The 24,273-nt window shown below is 43.3% G+C and overlaps 1 protein-coding gene across 2 annotated transcripts in view; it reads right to left on the bottom strand.

Moving 5' to 3' along the window:
- The window catches only part of zdhhc21 (zDHHC palmitoyltransferase 21), a 221,781-nt gene that overhangs the window by 94,338 nt on the left and 103,170 nt on the right, over window positions 1–24,273 (bottom strand). For both annotated transcript variants that reach the window (XM_078570528.1, XM_078570529.1), the window contains exon 4: window positions 3,431–3,542. In XM_078570528.1, the coding sequence (XP_078426654.1) occupies window positions 3,431–3,542 (112 nt within the window). The remainder of the gene's footprint in view (window positions 1–3,430; window positions 3,543–24,273) is intronic.

Below are 24,273 nucleotides of genomic sequence, written 5' to 3'. Positions count from 1 at the left end.
TCAAAACAGTGTAATTATATTGCAGAGTATTATAATAATGTATTTCACAGTTGCAAATTAAATGCTGTTTATCCATGCAAAAATTATTTATAGAATGTCTAAGATTTCATTACATTGCCTTAAAAAAATCAATCATCTTTCTTGGGGCTGTAGATATGAGGAACACAGCCAGAAAGTAAAACAAATGCTACCTTTGTTGCTTTTGTTTCATTTGCAAGGTTCAGCATTACAGAGTGCAAAGAAAGACTGAGGTAATGTCATTGGATGCCATCTGAGTTCACAAATAAATATTGTTTATGTTTACATAGAATTATATTAGATTATCATATTAAATTACTTGGAAACGACAGCAAAGATATGACGATATTTATGCTCCACACTATCCTCCTCTATGCCTTTCTCCATTGTGTTTATCCAACTTTGCCTTAAATGCACCTCTGCTGTTCAACACTTAGCTACTCTCTGTGAAAGCGAATTCCACATTATTAGAATTCTCTCAGTAAAACAGCTGCTCCCGAATTCCCTATTGGATTTATTAGTGACTATCTTATAATTGCGGCCTTCGTTTTGGTCTCTCCTATAAGTAGAAACAGCCCTACATCTACCCTATCATAATCTAAAAGACCTCTATCAAGTGGCTTCTCAGCCTTCGCTTTTCTAGAGAAAAGGGGCCCAGGTTGTTCACTCTCACTTGATAGGTATAACCTCTCAGTTCCAGTATCATCTTTGTCAGTCTTTTTGTACCTTCTCCAGTGCTTCCACATCCTTTTTTATAATTTGGAGACCAAAACTTTTCATGGTATTCCAAGTGTGGACCAACAAAGATTCTATACAAATTTAACATAACTTTGCCTTTCAATTCTATCCCTCGACTAATGAACCCAAGTACTTTTGTTTACTTTCTTTTTAAATTGCCTTATTAACCAGGTCATTAGTTTTAGCGATTTGTTTATCCGCATCCCTAGATGGTTTTTAGATTTGCATTTAAATTCCCCATTTAAATTCTTATTTTCCAAAGAGCATGTGGCCTACTTAACCTTCCTATCAAAATGCACTACCGATTCCAGAGTTAAAATGGTGAACAACAGTGGTGTCAGCGCCAATCCTTTCAGAATACCACTTTCGATCTGTTGCTTTAATTACCCTTAATCACTGCCCTCTGTTTTCAGGATTTGTAACCAACTTGTAATCCATTGTGCCACTTGTCCTCTGACTCCACCTTAGTCTTATGCCCACTATATGATGCCTTATTGAATGCATTTCCAAAGTGTGTGTATATTCCTTGCACTGCGTTACCCTTGTTTAATCTTTCAATTACTTTTTCAAATAATTCAATAATGTTGGTTAAGCATGACATTTCATTTTGAAATCTGTGCTAACTAATATTTATTACTATTTAGGTTTAAAATATTTTTCTATTACATGTCTAAGTAAAGATTTCATTTTCTATCCTCCCACCAACATTAAGCTAACTGATCTACATCTCCAGTTAGTATTGTGTTCAATAGGACAGAACACATTACTGGCATGGATCAAATCATGAATCAAAAGTAGAAAATGCCAGAAAAACTCAGCAGGTCTAACAACGTCAGTGGAGAGAAAAACAGAATTAATGTTTCGAGTCCGTTTGGCTCTTTTTCAGAGCTCTCGAAACGTCAGAGGACTCGGAACATCAACTCTGTTTTTCTCTTCACAGATGCTGTTAGACCTGCTGAGTTTTTCCAGCATTTTCTGTTTTTGCTTCAGATTTCCAGCATCCGCAGTATTTTGCTTTTATCTTTGGATCAAAGTCTTTTAGGCATTTTGCCTGTATCAGGAATCAGTGCTTCTTCTAGATTAGTTGTATAACAAAGTTTTCTTCGCTCTTCATCAACAATCTACAAATGTGGCATTTTAATTTCCACTCTACCCAATGAGCAAAATCACTAAATGGCAGGCGGTTTTGCTCTTTAACTCTTGACTCTGAAAAAATGGGTAAAGACCATCTCTGTGCAGTGAACACTGGGTGGGGTTTGAGCGATTGTACCCAGTCCCTGTATGTACTGCATCCTCTTTAAAAATATGCAGTTGCTCCACATATCGAACCTTACACCGGGGGTGGGGAACCCCCAGCCCCGGGGCCAGATCCGTCCCGTTGCACTTTTTCATCTGGCCCTTGGTAAGTTTTCAAAATCTGGCTCCGCCCCTCCGTCCTTCTGTCCCGCGTGCTGCCGCTGCCATGTTCTGTTGCCTGAACCTCGGCCGCAGTCACTAAAAGCCCAGGCTGTGGGGCGAGAGCGAGTCCTGAGATTCAGGAGCAGGAGCACAGGGCAGGGATCGGAAGCTCCCCGCTGCCAATTGGATGGTGAGTAACTCGGGTCCGGGAAGCAAGGGTGCAGGACGCCCGGCTCCATCAGCGGGCAGCTCACACCTTCCCCAGCTCCATTGGTGTTCCAGGACAGGGGCTCAGCCCCTGCAGACTGAGGAAGAGGCCCAGGCTCCAGGCCCAGGTGCAGCCTTGGATTAGAAGTTGGCCAGGGCCTTGGGTTATTGAGTCACTGCCCTGGGCTGGTTCGGGGGTGGGATGGAGTGGTAATGGAGAGGGAGAGAGAGAAAGAGTGGGAAAGGAGAGACAGACACACAGACAGAGTGGGAAAGGAGAGAGATACATACAGGCAGAGTGGGAACGGATAGAGATAGACAGACAGAGTGGGAATCAGAGAGAGAAAGACAGACAGACAAAGTGGGAGGGGGGGTGAAAGATTATTGGGGGTAGGTAGGAATGTAGGGTTGAGGTTACAATCAGATCAGCCATGATCTTATTGAATGGCGGAGCAGGCTCGAGGGGCTGAGCGGCCTACTCCTGCTCCTAGTTTGTAAGTTCGAAAGGAGAGAGAGAGACAGACAAGACAGAGTGGGAAAGGAGAGAGAGAGACAGACAGAGTGGGAAAGGAGAGAGACAGAGTGGGAAAGGAGAGAGACAGACAGACAGAGTGGAAAAGGAGAGACAGACAGACAGGGAGGGAAAGGAGAGACAGACAGAGTGGGAAAGGAGACCAACAGACAGAATGGGAATTGGAGAGAGACAGAGTGGGAATCCGTAAGAGAGAGAAAGAGAATGGGAATTGGAGAGAGACACAGACAGAGTGGGAATTGGAGAGAGAGAGAGAAACACAGACAAAGTGGGAAAGTAGAGAGAGAGAGAGACAGACAGACAGAGAGAGAGAGAAAAGCCAGTTGTGAGTAGCAACGTCATCAATGCCAGCAGACATAACGAGGCTTATTAAGGAAAACCAAACACAACCATTGCATTAAAGCAGCAGGTGAGTTGAACATTTCTGTATCTCTGGTTTTTATGTGTTACAACAAATACCAAATAAAACATGTTCTGTATATGTCTATATATTGCATTTCTTTTCAATGTCAGGATTAAAAGCTTAAAAAAGCTTACCATGGACAATGGTGATCCATTTTTCGAACACAGTGCCCACACCGACTGCAATGGTGGGATCGCTTTGGTCTCATCTTGTTGCATTTATTACATGTTTCCCAGTATTGTCTTTCTGGAACAACAAACAGATATGATTTTTTAAAAATCCTAGTGATCAACTACTAAAACCTACCATTTCCTCAAAAATTATATTTTCGAGGATCCCAATTGCTTAGCCAACAGGAAGAGGATTAATTTACAAGCAATGCCAGTTGTACTTATTACATTCAAACATTAGAGAATGACATGATGCAACATATTTTAAAAAGTTAGCATCTAACAGATTGTTTGAAACAATATCAACACTTTGACAAAATATAACAGTGCTGGGTAGGGGTTTAACTGGGCGGCAGAGCACCTGCTTCATAGGGCAGAATTTTCCCCCTGTTGTGGGGGAAGTTCAGGAGTGGGGGCATGGAGGCCCGCCTCCGATTGGCGCCCCTAATTGGGGGCGTGCTGCCATTTTACGTGGACGGGCCAATTAAGACCCGCCCAGCATGACATCTGCAAGGAAACGCAATGCGCTCCCTGTCCAGGCGGGGAAAGAGATTCCCTGAGCCAAGAGTGCGCTCTTTCGCGCATGCGCACAAAAGAGCGCACTCATCTCCCTGCGGCTAAGTGCTGCATCAGGGAGATCGGCTCCACAATAAAAAATCTTAAAAACAAGAGAAAAAAAAATTCCCTGACATGTTCCCTCATGCAACACTGTCACATGAGTTGGGACATGTCCACCACTTTTAAATATACTTTTATTATTTTTTAAAAAACCTACATGAAACCTCATCCCGCCATGGATGAGGTTTCATGCTTTTTCCAATGCCCGCCAGGGCTCCTGACCTGCCCGCCAACCTTAAGGTTGGATGGGCAGGTCTACTAATTACGTTAATTACTTTGTCAATGGCCTCAATTGGCCATTGACAGGTCGGTGGGCGCACAGCTGGTTCGGCTGAGCCCCCACCGACCTGAAAATTGAAATGGGCGGGGTGACTTCGGGAGTTCCGCCCGACATCATCCCACGTCATTTTATGCGTCGGCGAGCAGACCACGCCCCCTCCCCACTCGCCGACCGGGAAATCCTGGCCATCGTTGCCACATCCACTTAATGCTTCAAAATGGGATCTGAGATGCATGTGCACATTTCTGACCGGAATTTCGCAACGCAATCTCAGAAAAGGGGTTTTTGCGAACACATCCAATGAGCACCAGCAGCATTTAGGCTACTGAGATCATGCTGCATATCAGTGAGCAATACAATTTAAAGCCACCAGTGCCATTTTGAACTCCACACTAAACAGCCAGAAAGTCTTAACCTCGCACAGATGAACATGATATTACCTCGCACAGCTGAACATGATATTAAACAGCATGAAGGAGCCAGAGCAGTGGCATTTAAAAAGGATCATCCAGTGTTTACATGTTTGTTGCTGTATTATTTCTTCTGGCTGTTGGTGTCATTGTTTGCTTTTTTGGAAGATTTCTAGACTTGGCTAAACTTTTCTCACTCTTACACGGCTGGCTAGCTGGCCTCTTAGTGCCATTTAAAATATTCTGGTGGAAGAAGTTGCTACCGGATCTGGGTATCTGGGAATTCCTCTGGGAACTGAATGTGACTGAGAGGAAGAGAAGCCATGCAGAGCAGGATAAGCTATTGGAAGGGGCAGGAGGAGAAGGGAAAACCTGGCTGTCAGCAGTGGACCATTTGTGTGAAGGGTCTTCACAAAGCAATCCTCTTACCTTAATTTCTATGTGGGCTAGTCTACCAGCTGCCATCACTTCCCAAAAGATAAAATCACTAAAATCTGCCAACTGCTGCAGCAGCTACAGCCTCAGTTCAAAGCAAGGATAGCACTACCTGTGGCTGTCAAGGTGACTAGCGTTCTTAAATTTTACTGAGATGAATGCAACAATTCACAATTTTCAGTGCACTACTGTATTAAGGAGGTCATTGAGGCTCATTATACAATGAGAACAAATACATCTCATTCCGTCGCTTCATAGTACAGAACTTGAATATTGCTGAAAAGAGAATCATATCGCTGAAGCTTTTTCTCTTGCTTTTTGTCAAAAATGAAAGAATATCAAATTTCAAACAATCACAACTATTTAAACTACAGGGGTGCTGATTACTTGGCAAGTTGATACTGATTGGTCAAGGTGTTGCCAAGGAAAAAGCAATGGGGAACAACAGGCTCCCCAAACTCCTGGGCAATTCTGAAAAGGCGCAAGACTTCAACATATTCCTTTTGTCTGCAGAGAACAGGTCCCTGCATATGAATTTTTGTTGCTTCTAACAAGTGTAAACAAGCCACATTACGAATCTCAAAAATTTGAACAACAGGTTAAGCAAGCCATTTCATACTGCTACTACACAGTGGCAACGTGAGTGGTATTTTCCACGAACAGGATGCTGCCGTTAGTCCAAAAGGACATTTTGCCTACCACACAATTAAGCATTGTCATGTATAAATTTCAGCTTCCGTGCGATGCCAGGCACAAAGGCCATATGTCCCAACGACTGGCTGATTGAATCAAACAGCACATTCTTTCTGTTGTTTGTAACAGGCAGAGTACAGATCGCACTCATGCAGCTCACACTTACAAAGCCCAAATCGTCTACTGTTGGATTTGCTTCCAAGATTGGGCAGCACTTGCCGAACAATCCTGAGTGCTAATAGCTAAGTTGAGCTCGTAACGTGGCTGATTTATGCTTGCTAGAAGCAACATACATTCATACATGGTGATCTGTTCTCTGCAAACAAAAGAAATATGTTCAAGCCCTGCGCCTTTTTTGAATTGCCTGGGAGCTTGGGGAGCCAAGAGGACCCTGTTGCTTTCCCCATGGCAACGCCATGGCCAATCAGAGTTGACTTGTCAATCAATCTTTTCTCCTGTAGTATAAATTGTTGTGATTGTTTGAAATTTGGCATTCTTGTGTTTGTCCTGATGAGTGCAGGTCAAAAAACTATGGCAAAATGTCTCTCTTTTCAGAAATATCCAACATCTCATTCCCATTTGCCAGAGACAAGGAAGAGGAACAAGAATTAGGTTTTGCATTAATTGCAGGCTTTGACTGCATTCACATTGCCTGACATGCTCCTTCTCTGAATTTTGCCATATTCATCAACAGACATGGATTCTATTCCTTTCATTTGCAGCTGGTCTACAACCATTGGCAGTATACAAGCAAATGCCTGCTTTCCTCACAGCAATTATGATTCTTTCATTCGATGGGGAACCTCTGTTCCATTTTTATTTGAATCTGCTTGGCAAGTCAAAAGTAGCTACTGAATACTACTGTAGTTGCTCATGGCTCTAGTTCTACACAAGCCTACATTGAGAACCACACTGCCACGAGGAACATTACAGCTCAAGCAATGCTTTTATGCCTAAAGGAGCCCTGAAGTACCCAGCTGAGTGGCTATCAATATTGGTGGTGGTATGCAGCATGCAGCGCAAGCTGGTTGTTATGAGAGATGGGCCCTTGCTACCACCTATCAGGCAACAGGCTGATGAGATGGAGAGTGAATGAGGAGTAAGTTGAAGAGGAGTAGGAGATGGAATAGGAAGAATAGGAAGGAAGAAAGGTTAAAACATAGACAGTTCCCCTTTGCCGAGGATCTATGTGATCAGCCTATTTATGAGTAATACCAATAACCTCAACCACACCCTCCCATGTATCCACACTCATTACCATTTTTCTCTCACTGACCATCACATCATTTTCTTTCTAACAAGACTCATTGATTCCTTCCTCAGTTCACTGTGAAAATAAAAGTTAATACCAAATGCAAAGTTATGTCTAAATTTATCAAAACAATCACAAAATAATATGTACAAAATTAAAATAATCACCCTTGTGCTTTCCTTTATTGCCTCCCATGTGCCTTTGCCTTTCATAGTACTCCTACGAGGTGATAAGCCCAGTGACTGCAGCATGAGAGTGGGAAGGCAACTGACTATTAATTGAGGAGACTGATGATGGCCTTGGAAGATAAGCTTGAGCAGCTCTGAACCTCGAGTGCCCGATTTCACATGACAGACAGTTGGGCTGGCTGGCTGGCTAGCAAGTGGAGTGACAGGAGTCAGATTAAGAATGCTTTTTGTATATTTATTCTGGGATGTGAGTGTCTCTGGCAAGGCCAGCATTTTTGTCCATTCCTAATAACCCTTGAAAAGGTGGTGGTGAGCTGCCATGTAACCAGGTACGCACACATATTGTTAGGAAGGGAGTTCCAGGTTTTTGACCCAGAGATAGTGAAGGAAAGGCGATATAGTTCCAAGTCAGGAGGATGTGTAGCTTGGAGAGAAACTTGAAGGTGGTGGGGTTCCTATGCACCTGCTGTCCTCATCCTTCTAGGTGGCAGAGGTTGTAGGTTTTAAAGTGCTTTGAGGGAGGCTTGTTGAGTTGCTGCAGTGCATCTTGTAGATGGTAGACAATGCTGCTACTGTGCGCTTGTTGTGGAGGGAGTGCATGTTTAAGATAATGAATGGGGGTGCCAATCAAGCGGGCTGCTTTGTTCCAGATGGTATTGTGACACTTGTGTCATTATGTTCGTGAACTTATGGAGACGATGGGCATTTTTACTTTTAAAAAATGCATGGCATATGGATAATTTACCTATACCCAAGATGGAGTCTAGGGGGTCAGGTGACTTTTTGTGATTTCTGCTCAGATAAGAACTAATTCATGTCTCTGAAAAGTCATTAAAATGTAAATGCCCATGGGTGGAGGACACTTGTTTGAAAAGACATTCACAATATGAGACCACTAATGTAGTTTACAGCTTCTGTTGTCTGCGTGTTTACAGAAACTCAGATACAATGGTTCCCCCCAGACTCAGTGCCTGCAAACTTGAAACCTAACCAAGCGGTATGAAGAAATCACCATAACCAGCAGGTGTGAAAGGCCACCATTCATCTTCCATTGTGTAGTAATAGCTTCTAGAATCATATCATCTGTGTGGATAATAGAAGTATTGATCATGTGGTTAGATGATCGAAACCTAATTGAGGTAACACATCTTATTATTCCAAGGACCAGCCAGGGGCAAGTCAGTCTGCAGAAAGGAGTACCACCACCCAGCTAGAATCTTGCCCAACAACCAGTCAACACAGGCAGTGAGAGGGGCTAATTTGTTTCACCTGCAAGAGCATGTCTCTTTTGAACAGCAGCTCAGCCACAAGTTCATATGAAAACCCAGTGACTTTCAAGCTCCAATCATCTTCAGAGAACCAACAGAAGGAATTAATCAGACCTGCAATGCTTCCCATCTTAGGGGACTAATTTAAAACACGTTATTTGTTTTTCTTTTTTGTTATTCTATTAATACTCTTAGTGTATGCTTTGCCCCTAGAACTCATCTTTTCCTGTTGCATATACCTGTGTCTTTGAGGGAGTGAGTGCTTTCGTTATTTACATTTCAGGTGTTGTGTGAATAAACATTTGTCTTTTTTTTATTTAAACTTACCAGAAAGTCTGCTTCATGTCTATTCTTTAAAGTCACAACACTCAAAAGGTGGTAAACACGCCTTCTAAAATATATATCTTGTTGTGGTCAGCCAAAGGGTGAGGGGAAAAGAGAAAGGTTATCCCACCATCTCTCAGCACCCATAACAGCATTGAGCTTCTCGAGTGTTTTTGCAGCTGCACTCACCCAGGCAGGTGGAGAGTATTCCATCACATTCCTGATTTGTGTCTTGGAGCCAATGGACTTGTTTGAGGAGTCAGGATTTAAGTTACCTGCCATAGAATTCCCAACCTCTGACCTGCTCCTGTGGTTACAGTATTTGTATGGCTTGTCTAGTTAAGTTTCTGATCAATGGTAACCCCCAAGATGTTGATGATGGGGATTCAGCAATGGTAATGCTGTTATCCATTAAGGAGAAATGGTTAAATGGCTGCCATCATGAAACAGGACAACAGATTGAGCAACTCTCTCAGAGCAGTGCCTTATCAGTACTGGTAGCCTGTTGAACAACAGGTTGCTGAATTGCTATGACTCACTGCTTTTAGAACCCAGAGACATGATGGCAGCAATCTGAGATTCCAAGGCAGCAGTCCAAGCTTTGATGAAAGCTGTATTATGAATATGTAATTTCATGATTTATATGTTTTAGGAATATAACTTTTTAGTATGAGGGTTTTTTTAAATGTAGGATAAATTAAAGTACCTGGTTTGAAAAGCTGGGAAACAGAACTAAAGTAATTGCAATTCAAAGGGTGGCCTCTGTTTATTTAATAAGGTCATGGTTGGAAGTGGGAAAACACTAAACAGCATTATGTTATTTTATCTTAGTGTGTGACTGATTTATGAGTCATAGGAATATAAACAATATCCAATGAATACCTGAGTTCTTTATTGCAACTTGAACTGGAACATATATGCACACCATGAGTACCAGAGCACACTTACGCACATCTTATTCTGTTGGTCTACACCCACAATTCCTGGATCAAGTAAGATGTGACATCGCTTCTTTCAGTGACAATGGGGCGGCTACAACTGTCTGAATAAGGGGTTTAAATTATTCCTATGGTTTCCCAGGACAAAGGGAAGTTTGGGGAATTGGAGATAATTAGTTTAAATCGCTATCTGGAACATCCCAGGTTTGTCGCATTGCCATGGAGATAGGCTGCAGAAAGGTATTTGTTTTGGTTGGGTTTTATCTGTGTGATTTCTGGCAGAAATAGGCAGTTGAAGTCAGCCTAGAAGCAGCTTTGGGACAAGCAGAGAGAGAACCTGCCAGGAGCTGTAGACCAGTAGCAGAGGGCTATCAGAAATCAAGGGTTATTTCCAATTTTGAGTCACTAAGCAAGAAAGTAGTGAGGCCCATGCTTGAGCTGGGGGTCCACAAACACGAGAGTTGGAGGTGAGTGGAGGATTGCCTAGCTGGATGCTATTGGAAGGACCCCAAGAAAGATCATACTTCAGAGAATAGCAGGAACATGGAGGATAATCAAAGTGAATTCCTGTAAGCTGTGGCGCATCTTCATTTGGTCCCAGGAGAAGTGAAGGAACCCTGAAAATCCTGTGAAGTATATGGCGACTCTTGGGTGAAAACAAAAGTAGAAAGGGGAGTGTCCCACTGAGATATTTGGGCTTGAAGTGTAATTTTTTACGAAATATGGTGTTACGTCAGTAGTCCCTGTTTTTTATAAACTCGTGTACAGTAAAAGTTTCTTCTTTTTTAAAATGTGAAATTTTATGGCATAACTCTTTCAGTTAATAACTGGAAGCTTCAATTTATTTTTAAATGGTACTGGTCTCTACCAAGATCATAACAGCTGTGGTATTGGTTATCGGTCCCTGCAGCATGATGGTTTCCATAGGTGTGTAGATGGAGGTTTGTGACAGGCAACAACAACTGTTGTTTTTTGACTGTAGTCTGATCATTGTACAATATCTGACCTGGACATCCTGCCACATTGGAAAGGATGGGCTCCAAAGTCTGCGTAAAGCCCTGTACCAAATTGAAGCCAGTTTCCTCCTTGCTACTTAACATTGGGAAGCCTGTGCAACATGCACCAAGCATTTGGTAGAGAACGCTAATCAGTCCTGTTCCCTAGCCTGGACCATCAAGGTTCCACATCTGACTCCTCTACAGCAGAATTTGTGTGTGACCTTGCCCTCCAGTGAGTTGGCATCTGTGGTATCCTTGCCCCTGTCTGAGTTCCTGCACACATACGTTTGGTGTCCCACCATGTGCAAATCCCTCCTCTATCCTATTCTCTAACAGTTTCAATCTCTGAACCGGAGGCTGTGTGTATAAGGTCGAGTACCAGTCTCCTGTCCCTGGCTCCTCTTGACAGAGAAGGTGCTAGTTCTTAGGAATACGGAATGAAAAATGGACAAGGATTAGGCTGTGGTGTGGGGAGAAGTAAGTAAGTAGTTTGTGCTTACACTATCCGCAGCTTGAGAATCAGAAGAGAGGAGAAGGATTATGAATATACATACCCTCATCACTGATCTCTCCAGCAGAGCGGCCAAGTGAACTCCTCCCCATGGTGGGCAGCATGGTCTGAATTATGTGGGGCACTGGATTCCCTGCCCAACAATTCCACACCCAACTAAAAATTTAGGGGGGAGGCCACCGAAGGGAATACAGACTGCCCCACAGCCATTTGACATCCAATCAGAAGTCCTGTCTTAGAGGGCTGCTGGCCAATCAGAAGCCTGCAGCTCTCCAGCACTTTAGACATGTGGTGCTGGATCATTTAAGTATGTTTGGCAATCTTGCCAGGTGCCAAGCTGGTGGGCGCAGGCCAGGGGGAGTGGGGGGCCTGGGTTTGTGAGGCCATGGGGACAGGGTGATCTGGCTTGGGGCGGGGGAGGGAGCCTTGGGGAGGACCCTCCGATGAGTCCACGGGTCCCAGTAAGCAGGGAAAGTTGCCGGGCTGGTGGTTTGGTGCGGTCCTCCCCTGCTGCCAAATAAATGTTGACGGTGGTGGTTTGAAGCCTTTAGCTAGGCATTAATTGCACATTTAAGAGCATCAATTGGCCTACTGCCAGGTGGGCCACCCAACACCACTCCTACCACTGGTAAAATGTGCAGGCAAGGGCGGGAGTGAAGGTGGCGGACAGGCTGCAGATGGATTTAACGAGCACTCCTGCCTTCAAACCCACCAGCAGAGAAATGTTAAATCCAGCCCCATGCCTCCTTCACAGGGATTAAAATATGCAGGTTTGTCCTTCTCCAGTCTTTTCCTGCTGCTTATTGTTATGGACCACCTTATCCTGCAATGAGTACATGCTATATATTTGGCTGCTGTGACTATCATGGTTGAATAGCTGCCAATGTGTGAGAGTGGTGAGCCCTGGGTATGAGGCTTGCAACCATGCTAATTGTGTGAAGATGATGCAAAGTATATAAATTGAAGGTTTGAGCGCTAATTGATAGAGGTGGAAAGAATGTTTCCTCTTGTGGGAGAATCTAGAAATAAGGGCCGCTATTTACAATAAGGGGTCACCCATTTAAGGCACAGATGAAGAGAATTTTTTTCTCTCAGAGGATCATGAGTCTTTGGAACTCTCATCCTCAAAAGGTGGTAGAAGCAGAGTCTTTGAATATTTTTAAGGCAGAGCTAGATAGATTCTTGATAAGCATGGGGTGAAAGGTTATGAGGGGTAGGTGGGAATGTGGAGTTGACGATGCAATCAGATCAGCCATGATCTTATTGAATGGCAGAGCAGGCTTAAGGGGCCAAGTGACCTACTCCTGTTCTAATTCATATGTTCATAGGATGTTGGTGGGTAGGCAATGGGTGGATATAGTGAATTAAGCAGCTGTTTAGGCTAAATAACCTGTTTGGGTATGGAATTTGAAGAATGAGCTCATTTACCTTGAAAACTTGTGGCAGATCATTAAATGTCTTCAGCAACACTGCTGTCATTAATCTCTGCCATTACTTATTCTCAGTGGCTCCTGAGAATGTCTTGAAGGCCTTTAGCCCCCTGCAGATACAGGATGTTCCTCTTTTTCTCCATCTCCTGCACCAAAGCCTCCGGTGCATCTTCAGAATAACTTGGTGCACACTTCCTTGCACATTCAACTATTTTTCAAAGCATTAATACAGGTTCAGCTCAAAAGAACTCCTAGTACTCCCTTCAGCCACAATCTACTTCCCCATTTAGAGAGCCTAAGCCACTGGTGTCCTACAATTTAAATCCTCCACCTTGCCCTCCACAGTGGTTGACAGGGCCCTCAACCGTATCTGACCAATTTTCCTGCATGTCTGCCCTCACCCCTTCCCCTCCCTCCCAGGTCCACAATAGGGTTCCCTTGTCCTCATCTTCTACCCCTATTCAATGGATCATCCTCTGCCACTTCCTACATCTCCAGCATGATGTCACCACCAAACAGATCTTCTCCTTCCCTCCCCATTCAGCATTCTGAAGGCATCATTCCTTCCGTGACACCCTAGCCCACTCCTCAATCATCCCCAACACACTATATCTCCTTCCCATAGCACCTTTCCAAGCAAGAGATGCAATCTTCTTCTCTCTTCACCATCCACAGCCCCAAAGACTCCTTCCAGGCAAAGCAGTGATTTATATGTACTTCTTTCAATTTAGTATACTGTACTCGTTGCTCACAATGCGGTCTCCTCTACACCGGAGACACCTAATGCAGATTGGGTGACCACTTTTTCGAATGCATCCGTTCAGTCTAAAAGCACAACCCTGAGCTTCCAGGGGCCTGCCATTTTAATTCTTCACCTTGCTCTCACACTGACATCTCTGTCCTTGGCCTGCTGCAACATTCCAATGAAGCTCCACGCAAGCTCAAGGGACAGCACCTCATCTTTTGATTAGGCACTTTACAGCCTTCTGGACTCAACATTGAGTTCAACAATTTCTGCTACTCCCCCTTCATATCTCCCCGTTTTGTTTTCTTTTCTTTGTCTGTTTCGATCTTAATCTTGTTTGTCTTATTTTTGTTTTCGGATGGCAGCTGCTCATTATTCTGCCATTCACACCACCTCTGCACCCATCTTTTGTTCCTTTACTTAGCCCATTACCACTGGCACTGCCCCAGCAACTTTTTTGTCATTTAATGTCACCTGTCTTCCACCCTCTCACAAAGCTTCCTTTTAGATTTTTTTCCACGCTTCTGCGTTTCACTTACTTAAAATATATTACCCTTCTAATTTTTCCCAGTTCTGATGAAAGTCATGGCCTGAAACTGATCCTCAGCAGGTCTGACAGCACCTCTGGAGGAGGAAACGGAGTTCATATTTCAGATCAAGGACCTTTCTCCAGAATGACAGGGGAGTGGCAAGGGGTGAATTGCTCCTTCAGAAAGCTAGCACAGACACAATGGGCCGAGTAGCCTTCTTCTGCACTGTAACCATTCTAGGATTCTAAGATACAAATATAATAGGGCTTGTGTGGGGAGGGGGGGTGGGGGTGCAGAGGAAAAACAAAAGGGAAGGTCTGCGAATGGTAGTCGTAAAAAAACAAACGATTTGTCCAGAGTGGTTGCGAACAGCAGAATAATGAACAGCCTTGTCCAAAAGCATAGGAAAAGGTTATAACCATCACATGGAAAGCAAAACTGAAACAAAATCAGGGGAGAGAGTTTATGGTTGGAATTGTTGAACTTAATATTGAGTCCAGGAGGCTGTCAAGTGGAACACTTTCACATCCTGTGAAAGAATAACAAAAAAGGTCAAGGACAGAGATGTCAATGTGAGGACAGAGATGTCAGTGTGAGAGAAAGATGGAGAATTAAAATGGCAGGCCATCGGAAACGCGTCATGCTTGCAGACTGAGCAGGCTGTACTGAAACGTTAACTCTGTTTTTCTCTCCACAGGTGCTGCCAGACCTGCTGAGTATTTCCAGCATTTTCTATTGTCATTCTCCATTAAGAGGTGAAGGCTGGCTTGTATCAAACTCCTGGTATCATATTCACTGCTGATGAGTGCAGCTAAATGAACAGTGCAGGTATGCCAGCTGCACTAGCCCAATAATTTAAATCAGCGGATAGCACAAATTGAACATGTTGGTTACAGCACAATGAATAGGCCATTGTAACCAGATCCGATCCTGTAGTAATTATGGTTTTATTTAGTGCGTAATATACCTTTAAGAATAATACTTGTTAGGGAAGATCACATGATCTGTAGTAACCAACAGAAGAGTAGCGCAGGCTACCTCTACAGCCAGTACAGAGATAGAGTTGGAGTTGAAAACACACGTGTAGTTGCTGCTGTGTATATTGTAAATAAACTTAATGTTTCCACTCAAGAAGTGTCAACAGTTCAACTCTGTTACAAATAAGCAACTCAGCCACCCTACAGCAAACAGGCGACAAGGATAAAACAGGATTGAACAGAAGAAATCAGGTTAGAAAGAAATCAGCACTGTACCTCACCCAGTGATTGTAAGTAGCAAGCTCCTTTAGAATTCAAGAAGTTATCCTCTCTCAAAATGCCACAACTCAGGAGAATTGATCCTTCTGAGCCAGCCACAGACAATTGGTCTCAATACATAGAACGCCTTGCGGTCTTTTCTCAAGCGAATGAGATTACGGGGGAAGAGAAGAGGTGAGCGATCCTCTTGAGTACTTGTGGGACCAAAACCTACAGTTTGATTCCAAGTTTGACAGTGCCCCAGTACCCCAGATTCGAAGAATTTTGAAGAATTGGTGGACCTCATGAAGGGACATTTTCAACCCAAGCCTTCAATCACAATGCAGACGTTCAGGTTTAATTCGTGAAATAGAGCCCCAGGTGAAACAATTGCATGCCCTGTAGCAAATTTGAAGCAGCTAACAGAACATTGTGAGCTCAGTAAGACTCTGAACGACATGCTCAGAGATCGTTTAGTGTATAGTTTGAAAGAGGACACTATTCAGAAAAAATTATTGCCTGAAGCGAATCTGAATTTCAAGAAGGTGCTAGAGATAGCGCTGGCCATGGAAAACACTGTAAGAGATTCACAAGCCATACAGGGTGCGCAAAATGGCGCCATCCTCCAAATCAGACAGGAAACCTCAGCGGAAAAGGCTGCAAAAAAGCGAGACTCTGCCAAGAAGCGGGAAACAACTAGCCGAAGAATAAAGAAAAATAACTTAGCAGTGAAATCGAAGAATAATTTTAATAGAGTTGGAAACAATCAGTCTTTTAGCGATTGGCAGTTTAAAAAAATCGAATGCTACTATTGTCACAGAAATGACATATGATGAGGCAGTGCAAGGAAAGATTCAAGTAGGCTTGTAAACAAAAGAAGAAGCCCAATGAAATCTGCAATGTAGAAGAGCCTGAGACAACAAATTCTGACATTTACTTGTTGTTTAATCTGAAAGTTGGAGAGACAGAACTAATATTTGTCACAGTGAAAGTAAATGGCAGACACGTTAGAATGGAAGTGGACATGGGAGTTTCCACTTCCGTAATTGGGGAACATACTTTCAGATATTTGAATTATGGTGAACATCAATTGGGTTTAGAACAAACAACAGCCAAGCTAAAAACGTCCACAGATGAAGACATTCAAGTAAAATGCATAAGCAGAGTAACTGTCCATTATGGAAGTCAATCGGCACGGCTACCCATGATGGTGGTAGCAATGAGGGGCCAAGACTCCTTGGGTGAGATTGATTAAAGGAGATTAAGTTAGACTGGTCCGAAATCTTTCAGTTGAGTGCAAGTGGGCTACCAGAGCTACTTAGAAAGTACGCCTCTGTCTTCAAGAACAAACTGGGAAAAATCCAGGGCCTGCAGGCCGAGATTTATGTGGATCTGAAAGTAACCCCTCACTTCACGAAGGCGAGACCTGTGCTATACGCCCTGAGAGAAAAAGTTGACATTGAGCTAACTGTCTAGAGAAACTGGGTGTTATACAAGCTGCGCAGTTCTCAGAATGGGCAGCACCCATAGTCCCCGTCTTTAAGCCCGACCAAAGTGCCTGAATTTGTGGGGACTACAACCTAACGGTTAACAAAGTAGCCAAACTAGACAGGTACCCCATCCAAAAATCGAAGACCTGTATACCAAGCTGGCAGGAGAGACAACATACATAAAGCTTGACATGAGTCATGATTATCAACAACTAGAATTGGATAATGCCTCTCAGGAATTTGTCACAATTAATATCCAAAAAGGGTTGTACCAATATACACAACTGCCTTTCGGTGTCTCCTCAGCTTGTGCCATCTTTCAGAGAACAATGGAAAGCTTACAGCAAGGTCTGCCCCAGGTTGTAGTCTATTTAGACGATGTATTGGTGACAGGATTCACTGAAAAAGAGCACTTGGCAAAACTTCGAAGAAGTCTTAAAACATTTCTTGCAAGCTAGAATGCATCTTAAAAAAAAGTGCACGTTCCAAGCGAGAGGGGTAATCTATTTGGGTCACTGGGTAGATTCACAGGGCCTCCACCCAGCTGAGGAAAAAGTAAGAGCCATAAGAGCCAAAGAATGCCTCAGAGTTCAAATCATTCCTAGGAATGATCAACTGTTATGGGCAGCTCTTTCCCACTTTGTCTACAGTGTTGCCCCCACTGTATTCTCTACTGAAAAAGAACCAATGTTGGTCTTGGGAGGTACCCCAGAAAGAAGCTTTCATAAAGATGAAGGAATTGTTGCACTCGTTCATTATGACCAGACGAAAAGATTGGTGCTGACATGTGACCAGGAGCAGTGTTAACTCATCGAATGGATGACGGCACGGGGTGGCCAATAGGTTATGTATAAAGGATGCTTACCATAGCGGAAAAGGGATACTCACAGATAGGCTTTAAACTAGAAAGTAGGGGAGAAGGGTAAAACTCCAAAAAGGATGATTAATGAGAAACAAAGCAGCAGGTTAGCATGTGGGGGGGTGGATTCAACTTCATGGAAAATTATGAAAAACTGAAAAGAAAGAGCCCAGGAGAGGCTATTAAATTCTCCAGAACACAAAATAGGACAGAGTGTTTGGAAAGGGCTAGGAATCTAACTTCAAGCACATCAGATAAAGGGACGACAATGAGAAAGGGGAACGGGAAATACAAGACTGAAGGTGTTGTATCTGAATGCACGCAATGTACGAAATAAGGTAAATGAGCTTGTGGCGCAGATTGAAATTGGCAGGTATGATGTGGTGGGCATGATGGAGACATGGCTGCAAGGGCATCAGGACTGGGAGCTAAATATCCAAGGATATATATCCAAACGAAAAGATAGGCAGGTTGACAGAGGGGGTGGGGTTGCTTTGTTAGTAAGAAATGAAATTAAATCGATAGCAAGAAACGACATAGGGTCAGATGATGTAGAATCTGTGTGGGTAGAGTTGAGGAACCGCAAAGGTAAAAAAACCATAATGGGAGTTATGTACAGGCCTCCGAACAGTAGTCAGGATGTGGGGCACAAGATACACCAGGAGATAGAAAAGGCGTGTAAGAAAGGCAAGGTTACAGTTACAGTAGTGGGGTCCAAAGAAATGGCGGAGGAACTGAATAGCAACTTTGCGTCAGTCTTCACGGTGGAAGACACGAGTAACATCCCCAAAGTTCAAGAGAGTCGGGGGGCAGAGGTAAGTATGGTGGCCATTACCAAGGAGATGGTGCTAGGAAAACTAAAAGGTCTGAAGGTGGATAAATCACCTGGACCAGATGGATTACACCCCAGAGTTCTGAAGGAGATAGCTGAAGAGATAGTGGAGGCGTTAGTGGCGATCTTTCAGGAATCACTGGAGTCAGGGAGGGTCCCAGAGGACTGGAAAATCGCTAATGTAACCCCCCTGTTTAAGAAGGGAGTGAGGCAAAAGATGGGAAATTACAGGCCGATTAGCCTGACTTCGGTCGTTGGTAAGATTTTAGAGTCCATTATTAAGGATGAGATTTCAGAATACTTGGAAGTGCATGGTAAAATAGGGCAAAGTCAGCATGGTTTCATCAAGGGGAGGTCATGCCTGACAAATCTGTTAGAATTCTTCAAGGAGGTAACGAGTAGGTTAGACAAAGGAGAGCCAATGGATGTTATCTACTTGGACTTCCAGAAGGCCTTTGACAAGGTGCCGCACAGGAGGCTGCTCAGTAAGATAAGAGCCCATGGTGTTAGAGGCAAGGTATTAGCATGGATAGAAGATTGGCTGTCTGGCAGGAGGCAGAGAGTGGGGATAAGGGGATCCTTCTCAGGATGGTGGCCGGTGACTAGTGGAGTTCCGCAGGGGTCAGTGTTGGGACCACAACTTTTCACTTTATACATTAATGATCTAGATGAAGGAACTGAGGGTATTCTGGCTAAGATAGGTGGAGGGACAGGTAGTCTTGAGGAGGCGGGGAGTCTGCAGAAGGATTTAGACAGGTTAGGAGAATGGGCAAATAAGTGGCAGATGGAATACAACGTGGGCAAGTGTGAGGTTATGCACTTTGGTAGGAAGAATAGAGGCATAGACTATTTTCTAAATGGGGAGAGAATTCAGAAATCTGCAGTGCAAAGGGACTTGGGAGTCCTGGTCCAGGATTCTCTTAAGGTTAATTTGCAGGTTGAGTCAGTAGTTAGGAAGGCAGATGCAATGTTGGCATTTATTTCGAGAGGACTACAATATAAAAGCAGGCTTTATAAGGCTCTGGTCAGACCACATTTAGAATATTGTGAGCAATTTTGGGCCCCGTATCTCAGGAAGGATGTGCTGGCCCTGGAGAGGGTCCAGAGGAGGTTCACGAGAATGATCCCAGGAATGAAAGGCTTAACATATGAGGAACGTTTAAGGACTTTGGGTCTATACTCGATGGAATTTAGAAGGATGAGGGGGGATCTGATTGAAACTTACAGAATACTGAAAGACCTGGATAGAGTGGACGTGGGGAAGATGTTTCCATTAGTAGGAGAGACTAGGACCCGAGGGCACAGCCTCAGAGTAAAGGGAAGACCTTTTAGAACAGAGATGAGGAGAAACTTCTTTTGCCAGAGAGTGCTGAATCTATGGAATTCATTGCCGCAGAAGGCTGTGGAGGCCAGGTCATTGAGTGTATTTAAGACCGAGATAGATAGGTTCTTGATTGGTAAGGGGATCAAAGGTTATGAGGAGAAGGCGGGAGAATGTTGTTGAGAAACTTACCAGCCATGATAGAATGGCGGAGCAGACTCGATGGGCCAAATAGCCTAATTTCTGCTCCTATGTCTTATGGTCTTATGGAAAAGAAGGCCTGTCCATCAACTTTGGTGTCAAGAAATTTCACCAGTATGTACACGGCTGCCATTTTACAATTGTTTCGGACCAGAAGCCACTGTTAGGTTTGTTTAGTGAGGAAAACGTTATACCACCCATAGCCACAGCAAGAATACAACGATGGGCCTTAATTCTGGCAGCATATGACTACACTTTCATAAATGAGCCTGGCAATCAAATCGCAAACGCCGATGCCCTTAGCCATTTGTCTTTACGAGAAAATGATTAACTCGCCCCAGTTCCACAAGAACTTGTTTTACTGTTAAATCTCTTAAATTACCCGCCAGTATGTGCTCAACAGATTAGGGACTGGACAAGTCGGGACCCAGTCCTATCTCAGGTATGAGAACAAGTGCTACATGATTGGTCCCAGGAGCCTGTATCTGATTAAATGAAACCGTATTTCAACAGAAGACATGAAGTAACCAGTCAGAATGACATCCTATTGTGGGGTGCAAGAGTGATAGTTCCTCCAAAGGGAAGGGAGCCACTTTTAGTTGAACTACACAGTGCCCATCCAGAAATTTACCGAATGAAGACCATAGCATGCAGCTATATATGGTGGCCTGGGATGGATGGCGAAAAAGAGAGTTTAGTAAAGCACTGTGTGCAATATCAGCAGCTGCAAAAGTTACCAATTACACCCTTGGGAATGTACAGGTAGACCCTGGGAGCGGTTACATATTGACTACGTTGGATCTTTCCTGTGAACAATGTTTCTGCTCATTGTCGATGCCCATTCAAAATGGCTGGACGTATATGAGGTGAAGTCACCAATGTCAGGCGATACAATTGAGAAATTACATAGAGTTTTGCCATTCATGGACTACCAGAGGTGTCAGATAACGGCATTTACGAGTGCTGAATTTCAACGGCTTATCAGCCTAAACGGTATCATTCATGTGAAGACTGCACTGTACCACACTTTCTCAAATGGACTGGCTGAAAGAGCGGTTCAATCATTCAAGGCAGGCATGAAAAAGTTAACTGGTAATTCCTTAGCAACCAAGCTAGCACGCTTTCTTTTTCATTACAGGGCTACCCCTCACACAACAACAGGTGTCACACCTGTGGAGTTATTGTTGAAACACTGTCTCAGGACGAGACTGAGCTTAATAATGCCAAATTTAGAGGGGAAGGTGGAAAGGAGTCAGGGAAGCCAGAAAATTAGACACAACTGGCATAGTCACAAGAGGAGATTTACTGTGGGAGAGCCGGTATACGTGAAAATCTTCGGGGAAGAACCAAAGTGTTTACCGGGTAAAATAAGTGTGGTGACTGGACCTCTATCTTACCACATGGAGATGGAAGGCCAGATCATCCATAAACATGTGGACCATTTAAGGAAGAGAGAGACAAATCATCAAGATATGGTTCCACCAGTGACCATGACCAGGTCTGCGTTTCCTGTTGAAGACGCTCAACCCAGGACTGACATGTCTGATGTTCCTGTAAGAGTTGAGGACACAGAACTGCAAATGCCCACAGAAGCACCTGATTTTCAGGCAACTCCGGAAAAGGAGGTTCCAGAGAAAGAATCTGAAGTTGTGGAGCTGCGATCTTCCACACGTACCATGAAACCACCTGAAAGACTGAACTTGTAAATTCCTTACCCAGTGTAAATATTATGTTGTCTTGAAAAATGTGTACTTGTAAATATAATATGTATAGCCAAGCTAAAGGGGGAGGAATGTAGTAATTATGGTTTTATTTAGTATGTAATGTACCTTTAAGAATAATACTTGCTAGGGAAGATCACATGATCTGTAATAACAATAGTAGAGTAGCACAGGCTACCTCCGCAGTCAGTGCAGAGATAGAGTTGGAGTTGAAAACACACGTGTAGTTGCTGCTGAGTATATTGGAAATAAATTTAATGTTTATTAAGAAACATCAAGAAGTGTCTACAGTTCAACTCTATTACAAATAAACAACTCGGCCACCATTCAACAGATTCCCACACACATTTTCTGGGGTTGATCAATTTAACTTCCAGGTTGTTCATTGCAGCATGTCATTGGGTGGTTGTGCCATGAGGTAAAGCTACTCAGCAAAACTCTGCTGTTCCCCACAGGAAATTGAAAGGCATGAATCAATCATCCTGAGTAACACATACAAATCTCAATTTATTTACTGCAACTGGAGATCACAGAGCTATTTCTATAGTATAAAATTATGTGCAATGAGAGATAAAATACCAATGTTAAAAATTATGCACAGCTGTATTGGACTTGTAAAAAATCTACTTAAATGGAGGCTGTTACAATCCACATCATACACAACATTCCTCCAACAATCATACCAATAATCCAGAGGCACATAATGTAATCAAAGCAAATGAATATGGATGTAGGATTTCACACTTCTGACATGGTGTAACAACACGCGAATGACAACCAAGACTAGCTAATGTTTTTGCAGTAACTTTGATCTCAACATACTTGGCAGCACCTGTCTACAACATATGGCAATATTTAAAAAAATTATTATATTGCGGTTACATTAAAATGTGTAATAAAGTACATCATCCCAAAAGCTAATGGGCAGAACTTTACCGTCCCCCATGGGCAGCTTCGTGGGTGTGGTTGTGTGGTGGTGTGGGCATGTAAAATTCTGTGTGTCATTTTCCCACACCCTGGCACTCCAAGTGGCGCCAATAGGAACAGAACTGTTTATGTTATATAAATTCTACAATACTGGTTCTGATTTGGGATGTTAAGTTACAGTACAGGATGGATTCCACAGCTGTTTTAAGTCACCTTCATGACATGGTACCAATGGCTAGATAGTGCTGTGGTTTTGCACTGCCTTTGCTAAGCCGATTGACTTGCAGATTGTCAGAAACATGGTGGCTTCTCACGCTAGGGCAGCAGCAGCAGTGCTACTTTTAATTAGGATCAGCAGTTACACACTTTATGAAAAACATGTGGCGTAGCAGAGCAGAGAAGAGGAAGAATGGCAATGAATAGCATAAAGTATTCAGCAAAAACATTCAGGCAAACACAAACAGTGGGTCATGAAACATGATATAATTATACGTGACAGTTTAAAGGCTAATAATGAAGAGGTATTAATTGATCAAAGAGTCAGTGTGGATTTGTGAAGAGTAAGTCAAGTCTGAATAAACTACATGAACATTTTGAGGTCACCAGTTTGGTGGATGAGGAAGCATCATGGAGAAAATCTAAAACTTATCCCGGAGATTACTGGCAAAAAAGAGAATGCACAGAAAAAGAAGTAACCTTCTGAAATTTACAATTGAGTTGGGGGATAAAATGAACATTCTCCTCAGCTTTTCATCAGTTTTTTTTAAGAACTTGGATGAAGGAAGAGACAGTAGTATTTCCAAATTTGCAAATGACACTAATTTAGGAGGGACAATAAATTGTGCCAATTGGGGAAACAGGTTGCAAAGGGACATGGACTATATGAGTGGGCAAAATTACAGCAGATAGTGTTCAATGTAGGGAAGTGCAAGTGGATCTGAGAAAAACAGAAGCTATGGAGGAGCAAATGGATTTCAGCATTCAGGTACACAAATCACTAAAAACTAGTAGACAGGTGCAAAAAGTAGATCAAAAGGTTAATAGAATGTTGTCCTTTAGGAAATTGGGATTCAAAAGTGAAGAAGTAATGCTTCAGTTGTACAGAGCCTTAGCCAGACTCCATTTGACTACTGTGCTCAGTTTGAACAAAGAACAAAGAAAAGTACAGCACAGGAACAGGCCCTTCGGCCCTCCAAGCCTGCGCCGATCATATTACCCGTCAACTAAAACATTTTGCACTTCCGGGGTCCGTATCCCTCTATTCCCATTCTGTTCATGTATTTGTCAAGCTGCCTCTTAAACACCACTATCGTACCTGCTTCCACCACCTCCTCTGGCAGCGAATTCCAGACACTCACTACCCTCTGCGTAAAAAACTTGCCCCGCACATCTCCTCTATCGTTTTCTCCTCTCACCTTAAATCTAAGTCCCCTAGTAATTGACTCTTACACCCTGGGAAAAAGCTTCTGACTATCTACTCTGTCCATGCCACTCATAATTTTGTAAACTTCTATCAAGTCGCCCCTCAATCTCCGTCGCTCTAGTGAGAACAATCCGAGTTTCTCCAACCTCTCCTCATAGCTAATAACCTCCACACCAGG

This window comes from Cetorhinus maximus, chromosome 2 (assembly GCF_964194155.1).
Source record: "Cetorhinus maximus chromosome 2, sCetMax3.hap1.1, whole genome shotgun sequence".
NCBI classification, from domain to species: Eukaryota; Metazoa; Chordata; class Chondrichthyes; order Lamniformes; family Cetorhinidae; genus Cetorhinus; species Cetorhinus maximus.
The sequence above is the reverse complement of the archived record's forward strand: the minus strand, read 5'-3'. Positions and strand labels throughout refer to the sequence as shown.